The sequence below is a fragment of the Muntiacus reevesi genome, chromosome 10 (genome assembly GCF_963930625.1).
Source record: "Muntiacus reevesi chromosome 10, mMunRee1.1, whole genome shotgun sequence".
Lineage (NCBI taxonomy): Eukaryota > Metazoa > Chordata > Mammalia > Artiodactyla > Cervidae > Muntiacus > Muntiacus reevesi.
Window position 1 is genome coordinate 1892005 of NC_089258.1, and position 13331 is coordinate 1905335.

General features: G+C 50.2%; 1 protein-coding gene across 2 annotated transcripts in view; it reads right to left on the reverse strand.

Moving 5' to 3' along the window:
- Positions 1-13331, reverse strand: part of GFRA2 (GDNF family receptor alpha 2) — a 102998-nt gene that overhangs the window by 63023 nt on the left and 26644 nt on the right. Inside the window, exon 4 of one of the 2 annotated variants that reach the window (XM_065946775.1) lies at positions 4148-4195. The exons of the other annotated variant lie outside the window; for it this stretch is intronic. Within the exon in view, the coding sequence (XP_065802847.1) occupies positions 4148-4195 (48 nt within the window). The remainder of the gene's footprint in view (positions 1-4147; positions 4196-13331) is intronic. 2 annotated transcript variants of the gene reach the window in all.

Below are 13331 nucleotides of genomic sequence, written 5' to 3' on the forward strand. Positions count from 1 at the left end.
TGTTAGATGGAGATTATTTAGCAGCCCTCCTGCCTAAGGCTGTGATTAAGATCAAATGAGTTAACATGTGGGTCCACAGAGCAAGCTGTACGTATGGTGTGCTTTTAGGATGACAACTGTTAATCCAAAGCCTTATTTAAAACTTATTTCAATAACAGTATGAAGTTTCCTGAAAAAAGCTAAAAGTAGGGCCACCATGTGATCCAGCAACCCCACTCCTTGGCATATAACTAGAAAAGATTATATCTAATTCAAAAAGATATATGCACCCCAATGTTCAAAGCAGCATTATTTACAACAACCAAGGCATGGAAACAGCCTAAGTGTCCACAGGCAGAATGAATGGATAAGCAAGATGTGATGTATACACACAATGGAATACTGCTCAGTCGTAAAAAAGAAAGAAATTATGCCATTTGCAGCAACATGATGAACCTAGAGATTATCATACTAAATGATGTAAGTCAGACAAAGACAAATATTACATGATATCACATATATGTGGAATCTAAAAAATAATACAAATGAATCTATATACAAGACAGAGATATAGTCACAGAAGACAAATTTATGGTTACCAGAGGGGAAAGGGGAGAGGGAGATAAATTAGGAGTATAGGATTAACAGATACAAACTACTATACTTAAAACAGATAAGCAACAAGGATTTACTGTATAGCACAGGGAACTATATTTAACACTTTGTAATAACCTATAGTGGAAAAGAATTCAAAAAATATATATGTACATAACTGAATCACTTTGCTATACACCTGAAACTAACACAATATTATGAATCAACTATACTTTGATTAAAAAAAAAATCTTATCACAAGACGAAAAAGCAAGCAACTAGGTGTTCATGGCTCTGTCCATAAAAGTGGGAAATGGGGAAACAAAGGGACTGGCTCAAGAGCACGTAACAGGGTAGCAGCTGATGCAAGACGGGTCCTGGGCCCCCGGGGCACCCAGCAGCCACACACGTGAGCAGGGCTTCCGACTGGGGCACTGCCAGCCCGTAGGAAGCTCCCACTGTGATCTTCCGTAGCCAGGGTGCAAACAGAGCTACTGCCACCATCCTCATCCCCAGCACGGCGACCACGGAAACTGTGCCCACACATTCCAAAAGGCCCCGCAGCACGGGGTGCCACCGTGCCCAGCTTGTGCCCAGAGCACTGGAAGCACTGGACTAGGAGCTCGGCCGTGTGAGGAGAAGGCTGAAGCCAGCCTCGGACTCCAGCGGGCTGAGCCCTCGTCAAGCAAAGTGCGGATGTGCTGAGGGCCGGGACCTCGGCGTTGGAGCCGTGGCTTTGAGCTTTGTGCCCGTCTGCAGAGCAAAACACCGCGGGCACAAAGCTGTAATCCCAGAAACTGTCAGGCTCCTTCTGGCGTCCACCCCACCCCCAAGGCCCAGCTGCTCTCAGGGGAGCACACAGCAGAGGGACCCACCACCACCACCAACAGAGAAGCAGTCTGCATGCGCCCCTCACCCCCCATGGCACGCTAGAGAGACTGAACAGAATCTTCAAGCACACTCGCAGCAAACCTGAGCAGGAGTTCAGATCCGGCCAGCACCGCGGCACACACAGACAGCCACCGGCTTAGGATGGACCGCCAGAGCTTTCATTCATTCCTCAGCCGCCCAACAAACGCTTTTCCGTATTTCTGTCTGCTCGATGCCCCACCCCCACAAGGACAGGAAGGACTGCGGGGACGCCACGCCCACCCTCCCACGGCACTTCCAGCCCAGGTCCTTGATCATTAAAGATCTATCAAGTCCCACCTCTGCACAGCCCTCTCTCCCTGTGAGGTGTTGGGCTGGACATGGAAGTGTGAGATAAGGACCCTCCCAAAGCCTAGCCTGGAAACCAACAGAGTAGTTAAGACTGGACATTCTAACACTGAGGCATCTGCATGGATCCCTGGTCCTGATACTCATCACTGGGTGGCCTTGAGCAAGTGACCAGGCCTTCCTCTACTCCGTCTCCTCGTCTGGAAAACAGTACCTACCTCGCCACGCTGCTGTGAGTATGAACCAGCTCATTTCTCTCTCTCTCTCTCATGATAATTTTGCCCTGTTACTACATCTTCTCCATCAGCTAACACACTGAACATCTTTAAGGGAAAAAAAGAACTTGTGACCACATACCCCCTACTAAAGGGGTTTCCCTGGTGGCTCAGTTGATAAAGAATCTGCCTGCAATGCAGGAGATCCGGGTTTGATCCCCGGGTCGGGAAAATCCCCTGGAGAAGGGAATGGCAACCCACTCCAGTATTCTGGCCAGGAGAATTCCATGGACTATCCACAGGATCGCAGAGTTGAACACAACTTTCACTTCACTTCACCTCTCTTTCTCCTCCTCTTTAAACGAAACCCTGCAAACAAGTCACCTGTACCCGTGGTCGCCTTCTCCCCTCCCGTCGTCTCCTGGATCACCAGGCAGCGATCAGAGACCCCAGGCTCTCCTCCCGCTCTGCCCACCGGCCCACTGGACACAGCGTGTGTCCCCTCCAGCCCCTCTCCTCACTGCCTTTACGCTGTCTCTGTGAGCTCTCCCTCCAGGCCTGCTTCGCGGCTTCCACCTTCTCCACCAGGGCTCAGGCCCCTCTTCTCTATAGGCACTCACTCCCCTGGGCCTTCCACTCATGCTCAGCCCTAAACACCATCAGTACGCTGTCAGCTCCCAAATTTATACCTCCAGCCAGGTCAGAGACCTCCACTCTGAGCCCCAGACTCAAGATGTCCAGCTGCCTGCCCATCAGCTGCACCTGGAAGGCTGACACCCGCATTGCAAGCCACACTCCACGTGCTCCCCCAGGGGTGCCCCCACCCCGTCTTCCTCAACCCTCTAAAGGACAAGCCCAGGCTTCCACTAGCTCAGGCCAAAAATCTTTGCCCTTCCTAAACTCCTCCCTCATCCACATCAGAAAGACCTGGTAGATTACACCAGAATCCAGTCACCCTCACCACCACCACCTCGGTCCTAACCATTGCCACTGCATACTGGTGAGGGCCTCCTTTCCAGGCTCCCTGCTCTGTCCCGTCACCCCCACCTCCTCCCACCCCCGCAGACCTTCTCTCATCACAGTTGGAGCAAAGCTTCTACAATGCAAGGCAGAGATAATGCTCCCGGGCCCCAGAGCTTCCAGTGGCAGCCCCATCTCATTCACAGGCCTCTCCATCCACGCTGTCCAATATGGTGGGGGCTCCTGAACATGGTCACTGAACAGGCAGTGAAGCTAGCCCGAAATGAGATGTGCACACCAGATTTTGAAATCATCATAAGAAAAAATAATAAAGCATTTCATTTCAAATCCCATTTTCCTTGATTATATGTTGAAGCAATAATATTTGGGATATAGTGTGTTAAACAAAAATATCATTAATTTCACTTGCTTCTTTTTACGTTTTTAATGCAGCTGGGAGAAATTTCAGAATTGGTGGGGGAGGGATAAATTGGGAGACTGGGATTGCCTTATACACACTACTATATGTAACCGTATATAAAATATATAACTAATAGGACTTACCGTGCAGCTCAGTACTCAGTACTCTACTCAGTACTCTATTACGGTTTATATGGGAAACGAATCACTAAAAAGGAATGGATACTGTATGCATATAATTCATTCACTCTGCTGAACTCTTGAAACCAACAACCTTACAAGTTGTTAACTATACTATACTCCAATAAAACTTTTTTAAAGAAAGAAATTTGAATGGCACATGTGACTCTCACATAGTTCTGTTAGCCAGGGCTGCCATATATGACCTCACTTCACACTCACTTCCCCTGCACTTACTCGCTTCCAACCATCCTCGCCTCCTCGCTCTTCCTGGGACGTGCCACTGGGACCTGAGCTCAGAGCCTTACACTTGCTGCTTTCTGCCTAGAATGCTCTCCCCACCCGATGACCACACCGTTCCTTTCCTCACCCCTTTCAGGTCTCTGCTCAAAGGTTACCTTCTCTGTGAGTCCTCCCTGACCATCCTGTACATACTAACAAGTCCCTCCCTCACCCCCTACTCTGATCTCTTCCGCAGAGCACTCATCACCGTCTGCCACAGTATACACTTATTTAATCATTTGTATTTTTCTACAAAATGCAAGCTCCGTGAAAGCAGGGGATATCTCAATTGCACTCACGGTGTATCCACGGTTGCCAGTGTCTGGTACATAGTGGAGGCCGAATCCCTGTGTGGTGGGTGAAAGAACAAGTGTATTTAGAACAGTATCTATAGATCATAATGAGCTTCCCTCATTATGATAGCTCAGTTGGCAAAGAAGCTGCCTGCAATGCAGGAGACCCAGGTTTGATCCTTGGGTAGGAAGATCCCCTAGAGAAGGGAATGGCAACTTACTCCAGTATTCTTGCCTGGAGAATCCCATGGACAGAGGAGCCATGGGATCACACAGAGTCGGACATGACTGAGTGACTAACTCTTTCTTTCCTTTCACTCATTCATAATAAATGTTCAAAACACATTGGCTAATAATATTAAGGAAGCCAAAAACGACACAGGACCAGGCTATCAGTCAGTACAGAACCACATCCAAACATCAGTGTAGGGGGGCTTCCCTGGAAGTCCAGTGGTCAAGACTTCACCTTCCAACGCAGAGGGTGCAGGTTTGATCCCCGGTCAGGGAGCCAAGATCCCACATGCCTCATGGCCAAACCTTCCCCCACGACTTAAAAATTGGTCCACATCAAAAAACCTTTTTTAAAAAAGCATCAATGTGGGGCCGAGCCCAGTAGTGCTCAGAAGTGAAAGCCAGGGGGCAATCTTCAAAGACAGACCTCACTCCCAACACCCTGCCTAACCAACAGCAGCCTGATGAAGGCAGGGAAAAAAATGTGCCTCTCCCCTTCTTGTAAAAGTAAAAGGGGAATTAGGGCAGAGAGGGAATCAAGGTTTGTTCTCCTACCCATTCAATTAACAAATCTTTTTTTTAATTTATTTATTTTTTAATTGAAGCATAATTGCTTTGCAGTATCGTGTTGGTTCCTACCATACCTCAATATGAATCAGCCACAGATACACCTATGTCCTCTCCCCCTCGAATCTCCCTCCCACCTCCCACCCCACCCCACCCCTCTTGGCTGCAATTAACAAATCTCCTTTAAGGGTCCATCAAGTGCCAGACACCTCCCCAGACCCAGGGCTGGGGTCAAGATCAAGGTGATGCTCATGTGTCAGGGAGTTCATGGCACTGCCGTAGGAGCCAAGAGAAAATCATCGTGTCCAGACCAGAAGATCCCAGAAGCAGGGATCGCTCTGCTGCAACCTACGGGATGAGGCAGAGGAGGCAGAAAGAGTGGAAAGGGGGTGCCAGGCAGAGGGAACAAACAGCAAGATCAGAGGCTGGCAAGAATCCACAGCAACGCAGCATGCCTGGAGATGGAGGCTGGAAGAGGGCCCGCCAGATGATGCTGGGGAGCCGGGCAAGGGTTTTCAGCCATGGAGTTGGGGCGGCAGGGGCGGTGGAGGGGGGGACACGTGGCCTTCCAAGCAGTTCCCTCCGCAGCTGCCAAGCCACTCTGCCCGGGCCAGGCGAGGACCCAAGGATGTTGGTTTGCACAAAGCCTGTTCTGGGGGCACCGCCTCCACGGGAGGGCCCTCCCGGGCCAGCCAGGCGCTCTTTCTCCTCCAGTGCACCTGTCAGGATGCTGGCTGGTGGAAGCAAACAGCCACGCAGCCCGGGGCCTGAGGTGAAGGAAGGGAGGGTGTGAGGGCCCCCAGAGGGAGCGGGATGACAGCCGCGAATGAACAGCAGCTAAACCAGGCCCTCGGCCGCTCTCAGGTTCCCAGGTACACCCTCCCGCTCCCCTCAGCAAGTTCCCGAGCAAATGCGATGTAATTATAGCCTCGCGGCTTCCACTTGGAGCGTGAAGAGCTTTTGCTAAGGGGGTGGGAAATGTGAACCCCTGGCCAAAACTTGGTAAATTTCCTAGAAACACACACACACACAAAGGTGGCAACGGCAACAACCGCCTGGTTACCAGGAAGATGCCCCTCTGATCCTCCTGGAGGAGAGACAGCAATGACGGGGCCCGCTCCACCCTGGACAGAGGTCCCGGGGCCGGGAGGCTCTGATTCACCCGGCAGGTGAGGAACAAATGGCCCAGATGGACAGGCCTGGCACGGCCTCTCCCCAGCCCATGCACCGCCCCTGCATCTGCACTAAGGCACCTCTCCCTAGGGTTCTCCTGAGGGCAGGAGAAGGGGACGACACAGGATGAGATGACTGGATGGCATCATCAACTCAATGGACATGAGTTTGCACAAACTCCGGAAGATGGTGAAGGACAGGGAAGCCTGGCGTGCTGCAGTCCATGGGTCGCCAAGAGTCAGACACGACTGAGCCACTGAACAACAAACCTCGGGAGTCCAAAAAGTTATGTTATCCTTTTCAACAGTCCCCACTGAGGGACTTCCCTGGTGATCCAATGGTTAAGAGTCTGCCTGCCCATGCAGGGGACCCAGGTTCGATCCCTGGTCCAGGAAGATTCCACAAGCCGTGGGGATAACTAAGCCCATGTGCCACAACCACGGAGCCCACATGCCACAAACCCTGAAATCTGAGTGCTCTGGAGCCCACAAGTTGCAACTACGGAGCCTGTGTGCTGCACCTACTAAAGCTTACACGCCCTAGAGCCCATGCTCCTGGCAACAAGAGAAGTCCCGGCAATGAGAAGCCCACAGCATCAAAGACTCAGCACAGCCAAAAATAAATAAATATTTTAAAAATAAAAAAAATACCCAACTCTCCACTGGAGAGGAAGGATGAGCTGCTGGATTGCAAATACCAGCCTCGCCCAGCCCAGTGTGGGGCTGTGGCCCCTGAACCAAAGTGTCCAAACAGCAGGGAGGGCGGCCCCTGCTCCCCCACCCCTACCCCGCCCCAGCCCTGCACAGACCACACAGGACCTGCCAGGGATTCAGGAGCAGGAAATTCCTCCCAGGCCTGCACCAGCCCAATGGGCCAAGGCGTAAATGGTAACAGCTGCTCCCGGGAAAGGGAGGTGGGATTTAACCACGCCTGGCACTTTCCAAAACACATTCTCCCAGCTCCAGCCCCTGGGGACACAATCTAGCTTCCCCCTGAGGGCGGGGCCAGGAGGGCCCCACTGTGGAGGGGCAGCCTCACCCCTGCCAAGCCTCACCCACCTACCCCCTTCCCTCCTGGGACTCTGCCCTGAGCCAATGATGCTCTGTCTTCAAACCTTCAAAACGATACCCTTGAGTATTTGCTTTCACAGAACTAGGTTTACCAAACCACAGCTACCAGGTACCACCTATAAGGTTTTGGCCATGTTACCAGTGGGCTTCCATGGTGGCTGAAATGGTAATAAGGAACCAGTCTGCCAATGCGGGAGACTTGGGTTCAATCCCTGCGTCAGAAAGATAGCCTGGAGGAGGAAATGGCAACCCACTCCAGTATTCTTGCCTGGAGAGTTCCATGGACAGAGGAGCCTGGTGGGCTACAGTCCATGGGGTCGCAAAGACTTAACACACGAATGACATCACATGAATGAGTTAACAAATGAATGACATCATCAGTACACTTGCACTAATATTTAATTAATTTTTTAATCTCTTAATTCTTAAGCAAAATGAGATATTCACTTTTTAAGTTTTTGAATACCTACCTAGATTTGTCCTGCATGATAACCTTTATGTTAATTCTGAATTTTTCCAAGACCTCTTCCAATCCACAGCTATTGAAATTAAAATATTTACCCCTATGCCCATCTTCCAGTCCAGCAACAATGCGTCTGCCCGTGGAGGGAAGTAACTGACTCAAAGTTCTCACACTCTGGTGTATTTGTGACTTGCTTAATCTGCCTGTTACTCACAGGCTCAGCCAGATCCACACCAGACCCTTGCAGTGGAGAGGTCTGTGGCTGGCGCCCAGAGAGCTGGATTTCACAACTCCGTGTGATGCGGAGGCTGCCTGCCAAAGGTGGAGAACCAGAGAGTAACAGGAGAAGCAGAGCTGCCCCCGGCCTGGTCCCCACACAAGCACACCCCCCAGCCCACCCACAATCACCAAACCCATCCCCAACAGAGGAAGCGATGGGCTTCTGTTGTTACCTGGGCATGTCCCCGGGAGCTTCACTCTCACCCCAGCCAAAAAGCCCATGAAGGTAAACCTTCCAATCACAAATAGGCCTTTCCCTGGGGAAGCAAAAGTAAGATGCTTCTCTTTCCACAAGGCTTCAAAGCAAAAGGACCCATGGTTTTCAACTCTCCCTTCCGGCCTTCCAGGAAATGGCCACGCTGGTCCCTTGCCCCTTATCCTGCTCCCAGCTGCCACGTCCACTCTCCAGCCGACCCTGGGCCTGTGGGCCATGCTCTGAAGCTTGGCCCCTAAAGTGGGCATCAGAAACCTGGACCCTAATTCCATCTGTGCCCCTCCTAAGCGTGGGAAGCCCCCAGTGAAGCCTGACTCTCTCTGGGTTTCATTTCCTGACCTGGAAAATGACAGGTTTTAAACTATCTGGTTTTCTGTGTTTTGTGACTCTCCTGTCTACTCCCACCCCCCACACGCAGACCGTGCAGGACTCAGGTCTGGAGGGAATGAGGAAGCTCCCCTGTCCCACCCTGTTTCTATAAGCCAGCTGAGAGGAGTCCGGCTTGCCCTGTGCAAACGCAACAGCATGTATGCACACCACAACACACACACACACACACAAAGTCTCACAGCTGCACCTGCCTCCTCCACACACAGCACCAAATCCCAGTGGGTCAGGCAGCTGTCAGCCAACAGCTGTTATCATGGGCTGATGACACACCTGAGAAACCCAGCTGTGAGTTGAGAGACAGTCCACACTCTCCAGGGGCTTTTATTCTAGTGAGAGGAAGATTCGTAATAAACACATGAACAAATAAATAAGGCAATTTAAAGTGCTATAAGTACTATGAAGAAAATCAAATGAGTAGAATTCAGAACAGAATGAGGGAAGAGGGAAGGGCTGTCCTAGCTGGACATCCAAGCTGAAAAAGAATGATGGGCAGGAATGAAACATGCAAAAAAATCCCAAGTCAGATAATCCCAAGCAAAAGGGAGAGCACGTGCAAAGGTCCTGAGGCAGACTGAGCTCAGTGTGTTTACGGGCAAAAGGAAGGGAAAGTGGCCGGAGTTTTGTAAATGAAACAAATGTAAGAGGGAGAAGAAGCCAGAAGGGCAGTCAGCAGAGGGCACACGTGACTTATAGGGCAGCATAAGAACCTCAGATTGTATTCTAAGATGCAAAGCACTTACAGTGTTTTAAGGATGGGAGTCACCCAACCTCAAGTACTTTGCCTGACACATGGAAGACAGAGTTCCCATGAAGGGGTAAGGGTTAAAGAGGAGGCCAGTTCCAGGCTGTTGTAGTAGCCAGTGAAAGACAGTGGCAGCTTAGAAAGAGTGATGACTGCAAAGATGTCCAAAAATGAGCCCAATCTGCAAATAATTTAGAGATAAAGCCAACAGGATGGGTTGGACATGGAATGGGAAGAAGGAGAGAAATGAGGGAAAACTCCGAGGTTTCTGACCTGAGCCCAGGGGGTGGTGGAACCATTTTGTGAAACAGGAAAGACTTGGAGGAAAGAAAAAGGGGCAGAACAAGATGGTTTCAACTTATGTCTGAGATGCCTACGCGATGTCCATATGGTGATGTTGAAAGGCAGGAGGATCATGGAGTCTGGAGTTCAGGAGAGAGGTCTGAGCTAGCAATAAAGCTGAGCATGACTGACACTGAAGGTTATTTAAAGCCACATAACTACACGAGGATGAAAATAAAGAAAAGGACAGGTGTGGTCGGGACAGAGCTCCAGGAGCCATCATTTAGTAGAGACTGGACCATGAGGAGGAGCAGATCATGAGGTGATGGACAATCAGGAGATGCTGGTGTCATGGAAACCAAGACAAGAGTTTCAAAAAGGAGGACAGTCAACTGAGTCCAGATAGTAAGGTGTGCAAGGGGCAGAAGGGAGGCACTCAACAATGAGATGTAGACTACACAAACTCTCGACAGGGCTGGATGGAGGGTAGGAAGGGTGAGGAGGAAGAGGAAGGGGTAAGGAGAAGGATTTCTATGTGAGGAACCCACCTTGCCTGCGGAAGGCAGTCACCCTGACCATCACCTCCATGCTTCTTGCCCTGGGGCCACCCTGCCCAGTTCTCCCTCGAGATTCATTAACTTTCACAACAGTCAAGTACTGAGCATCCACTACATGCAGAACACTGCTGGAGAAGTAACTGGCAAAACTCCTCTTTTCCTAGAGCTTACATTCCAGCGTGAACAAGAGATTATGATCAAGTAACAAATGGAAATTTTCCCCTTGGCCTGAGGCTGACTCTGCGGGCTTCGCAAACATCCCTGCCCATTCTGCTTGGGGCTGCACTGGTGATAAAGACCAGGGGCTCCCGGCGGTGTGTGGGGAGCTGGAGGATCCGGTGGGCCATGAGCAGCAGAGCAAGTGTGCACAGGTAATACGACCTCTTTCTGCCTCTTTTCGTTCATCTGCAAAATGAGGATACAACACCCCCCTTGTCTACACACAGAACCGCACTAAAGACTAAGGGGATAAAGAGAAAGTGAAGGGCTCAGTCGTGTCCGACTCTGCAATCCCATGGACTATAGCCCACCACACTCTTCTGTCCGTGGGATTTTCCAGGCAAGAGTACTGGAGTGGGTAGCCATTTCCTTCTCCAGAGGATCTTCCCAAACCAGGGATCGAACCCGGGTCTCCTGCATTGTAGGCAGACGCTTTACTGTCTGAGCCACCAAGGGAAGTCTTCCCTGATAGCTCAGTTGGTAAAGAATCCACCTGCAATGCAGGAGACCCTGGTTCGATCCCTGGGTTGGAGAGACTGGAGAAGGGAAAGGGTACCCACTCCAGTATTCTGGCCTAGAAAATTCCATGGACTGTGTAGTCCATGGGGTCGCAAAGAGTCGGACACGACTTTCACTCACAGCATCCTAAGGAATGATAACAATGGGATAAAGCAGATGCAAATACCAACAGCGGTTTCCAGCCCACAGCACACGTACAATAAATGCTTGTTTAAGAATGTGGTCCCTGCTGTTGGCGGGAATGTAAATTGGTGCAGCCACTGTGGAAAACAGTATGGAGGTTTCTCAAAAACCTAAAAACAGAACTACCAAATGACCCAGCAACTCCACTCCTTGGTATACGTTTGAAAAGAGCAACAACACTAATTCGAAGAGATACATGTTCACTGCAGCATTATTTACAGCTGCCAAGGTATGGAAGCAACCCACATGGCCATAAAGATGATGTGGCATGTGTATATATACATATGCCAGTGTGTGTTAGTCGCTCAGACGTGTCCCACTCTGTGCGACCCCATGGACTGTAGCCCACCAGGCTCCTCGGCCCATGGGATTCTCCAGGCAAGAACACTGGAGTGGGTAGCCATTCTTTTCTCCAGGGGATCTTCCCAACCCAGGGATCAAACCCAGGTTTGCACTGTATATATATATGTGTGTGTGTGTGTGTGTTTGTATATATTGGAGAAGGAAATGGGAACCCAGCGCAGTACTCTTGCCTAGAAAATCCCATATACAAAGGAGCCTGGCAGACTATAGTCCATGGGATGGCAAAGAGTCAGATACAACTGAGCACACAAGCGTGTGTGTGTGTGTATCTGTGTGTGTGTCTGTGTGTGTCTGTGTGTGTGTGTCTGTGTCTGTGTGTCTGTCTGTGTGTGTGTCTCTGTGTGTGCTGTGTGTGTGTGCCTCTGTGTGTGTCTGTATGTCTGTGTGTGTGTCTGTGTGTCCGTGTGCGTCTGTGTGTGTCTGTATGTCTGTGTGTCTGTGTGTCTGTCTGTGTCTGCCTGTCTGTGTGTGTGTCTGTCTCTCTGTGTCTCTGTGTGTGTGTCTGTGTGTCTGTGTGTGTGTCTGTGTGTCTGTGTGTGTCTGTGTGTGTGTCTGTGTGTGTCTGTGTGTCTGTGTGTGTCTGTGTGTGTGTGTGTGTCTGTGTGTGTGTCTGTGTGTGTCTGTGTGTCTGTGTGTGTCTGTGTGTGTGTGTGTCTGTGTGTGTGTGTGTGTGTCTGTGTGTGTCTGTGCGTCTGTGTCTGTGTGTGTGTCTGTGTCTGTGTGTGTGTGTCTGTGTGTGTGTCTGTGTGTGTCTGTGCGTCTGTGTCTGTGTGTGTGTCTGTGTGTGTCTGTGTGTGTGTGTCTGTGTGTGTGTCTGTGTGTGTGTGTCTCTTTATGTGTGTGTGTGTGTGATGGAATAGTACTCAGTCATAAAAAAGAATGAAATTTTGCCATTTGCAGCAACATGGATGAGCTTGGAGGGCATTCTGTCAAGTGAAATAAGTCAGACAAAGACAAATACTGTATGATGCCACTTATATGTGCAATGTAAAAAAATACAAGTTAGTGAATATAACAAAAAAGCAGCAGACTCAGACACAGAGAACAAACTCATGGTTACCAGTGGTGGCATGGGGAGGGGGAGGTAAAAACTGTTGGGTAGAAAATAGGCTCAAGGATGTATTAAACAACACAGGGAATATAGCCAATATTGTGCAATAACTATAAATGGAAAGTAACCTTTAAAAACTGTAAAAAAAAATTTTTAAGATTTTTTTGTGGACTATTTTTAGTCTTTATTGAATTTTGTTATAATAATGTTTCTGCTCTATGTTTTTTAGCCCCAAGGCATGTGGGATTTTAGCTCCCCAGCAAGGGATTGAAATTTCACACCCCCCCAACATTGAAAAGCAAAGTCTTAACCACTGGACTGCCAAGAAATTCCCCCCAAACTTTTTTTAAGAATATTTTCCCTAGAAAGACCTTCCCCTCCATCCCTCTATTTTCATACAGCCCTGCTAAAAGGGGCCTGCCCTATGTGCCTCTCTCTCAGCCTCACACATCACACACAAAAGCCAAAAGGGCCCCCAGTCTCCCTGTTCGTGAGCAAGAGAAGAATTTCAGAGCTCCCTCTGCTTATCTGAGAAGCTAAGAGAGCAGGACCTCGGAGATCTTTCTCACCCCTGGCCCCCACACCACCAGAATTGGTGGCCTGGAGCCCCACATCACCCAGCACGAAGCAGCATGAAAAGACAACTCAACTCCCCAGGAGATGACCGGCCGATCCCAGCACGCACGCCTGACAGTGCTAGGCTGCCATTCAAGGCCCAGAGACCCGGGGGACCCCAGGCTCCATGCCCCACAGCTCTGGGGCCCACCCTCCTCACAGGCCCCAGCAGTCGTAGTCCAGACTCCCTAACACCCTCGACTTTCTCTTGAGACTTCACCCTCACCTTCAGCCCCTCATAGCACGCGGCCACCCCAGGACTCTCCCAGGCA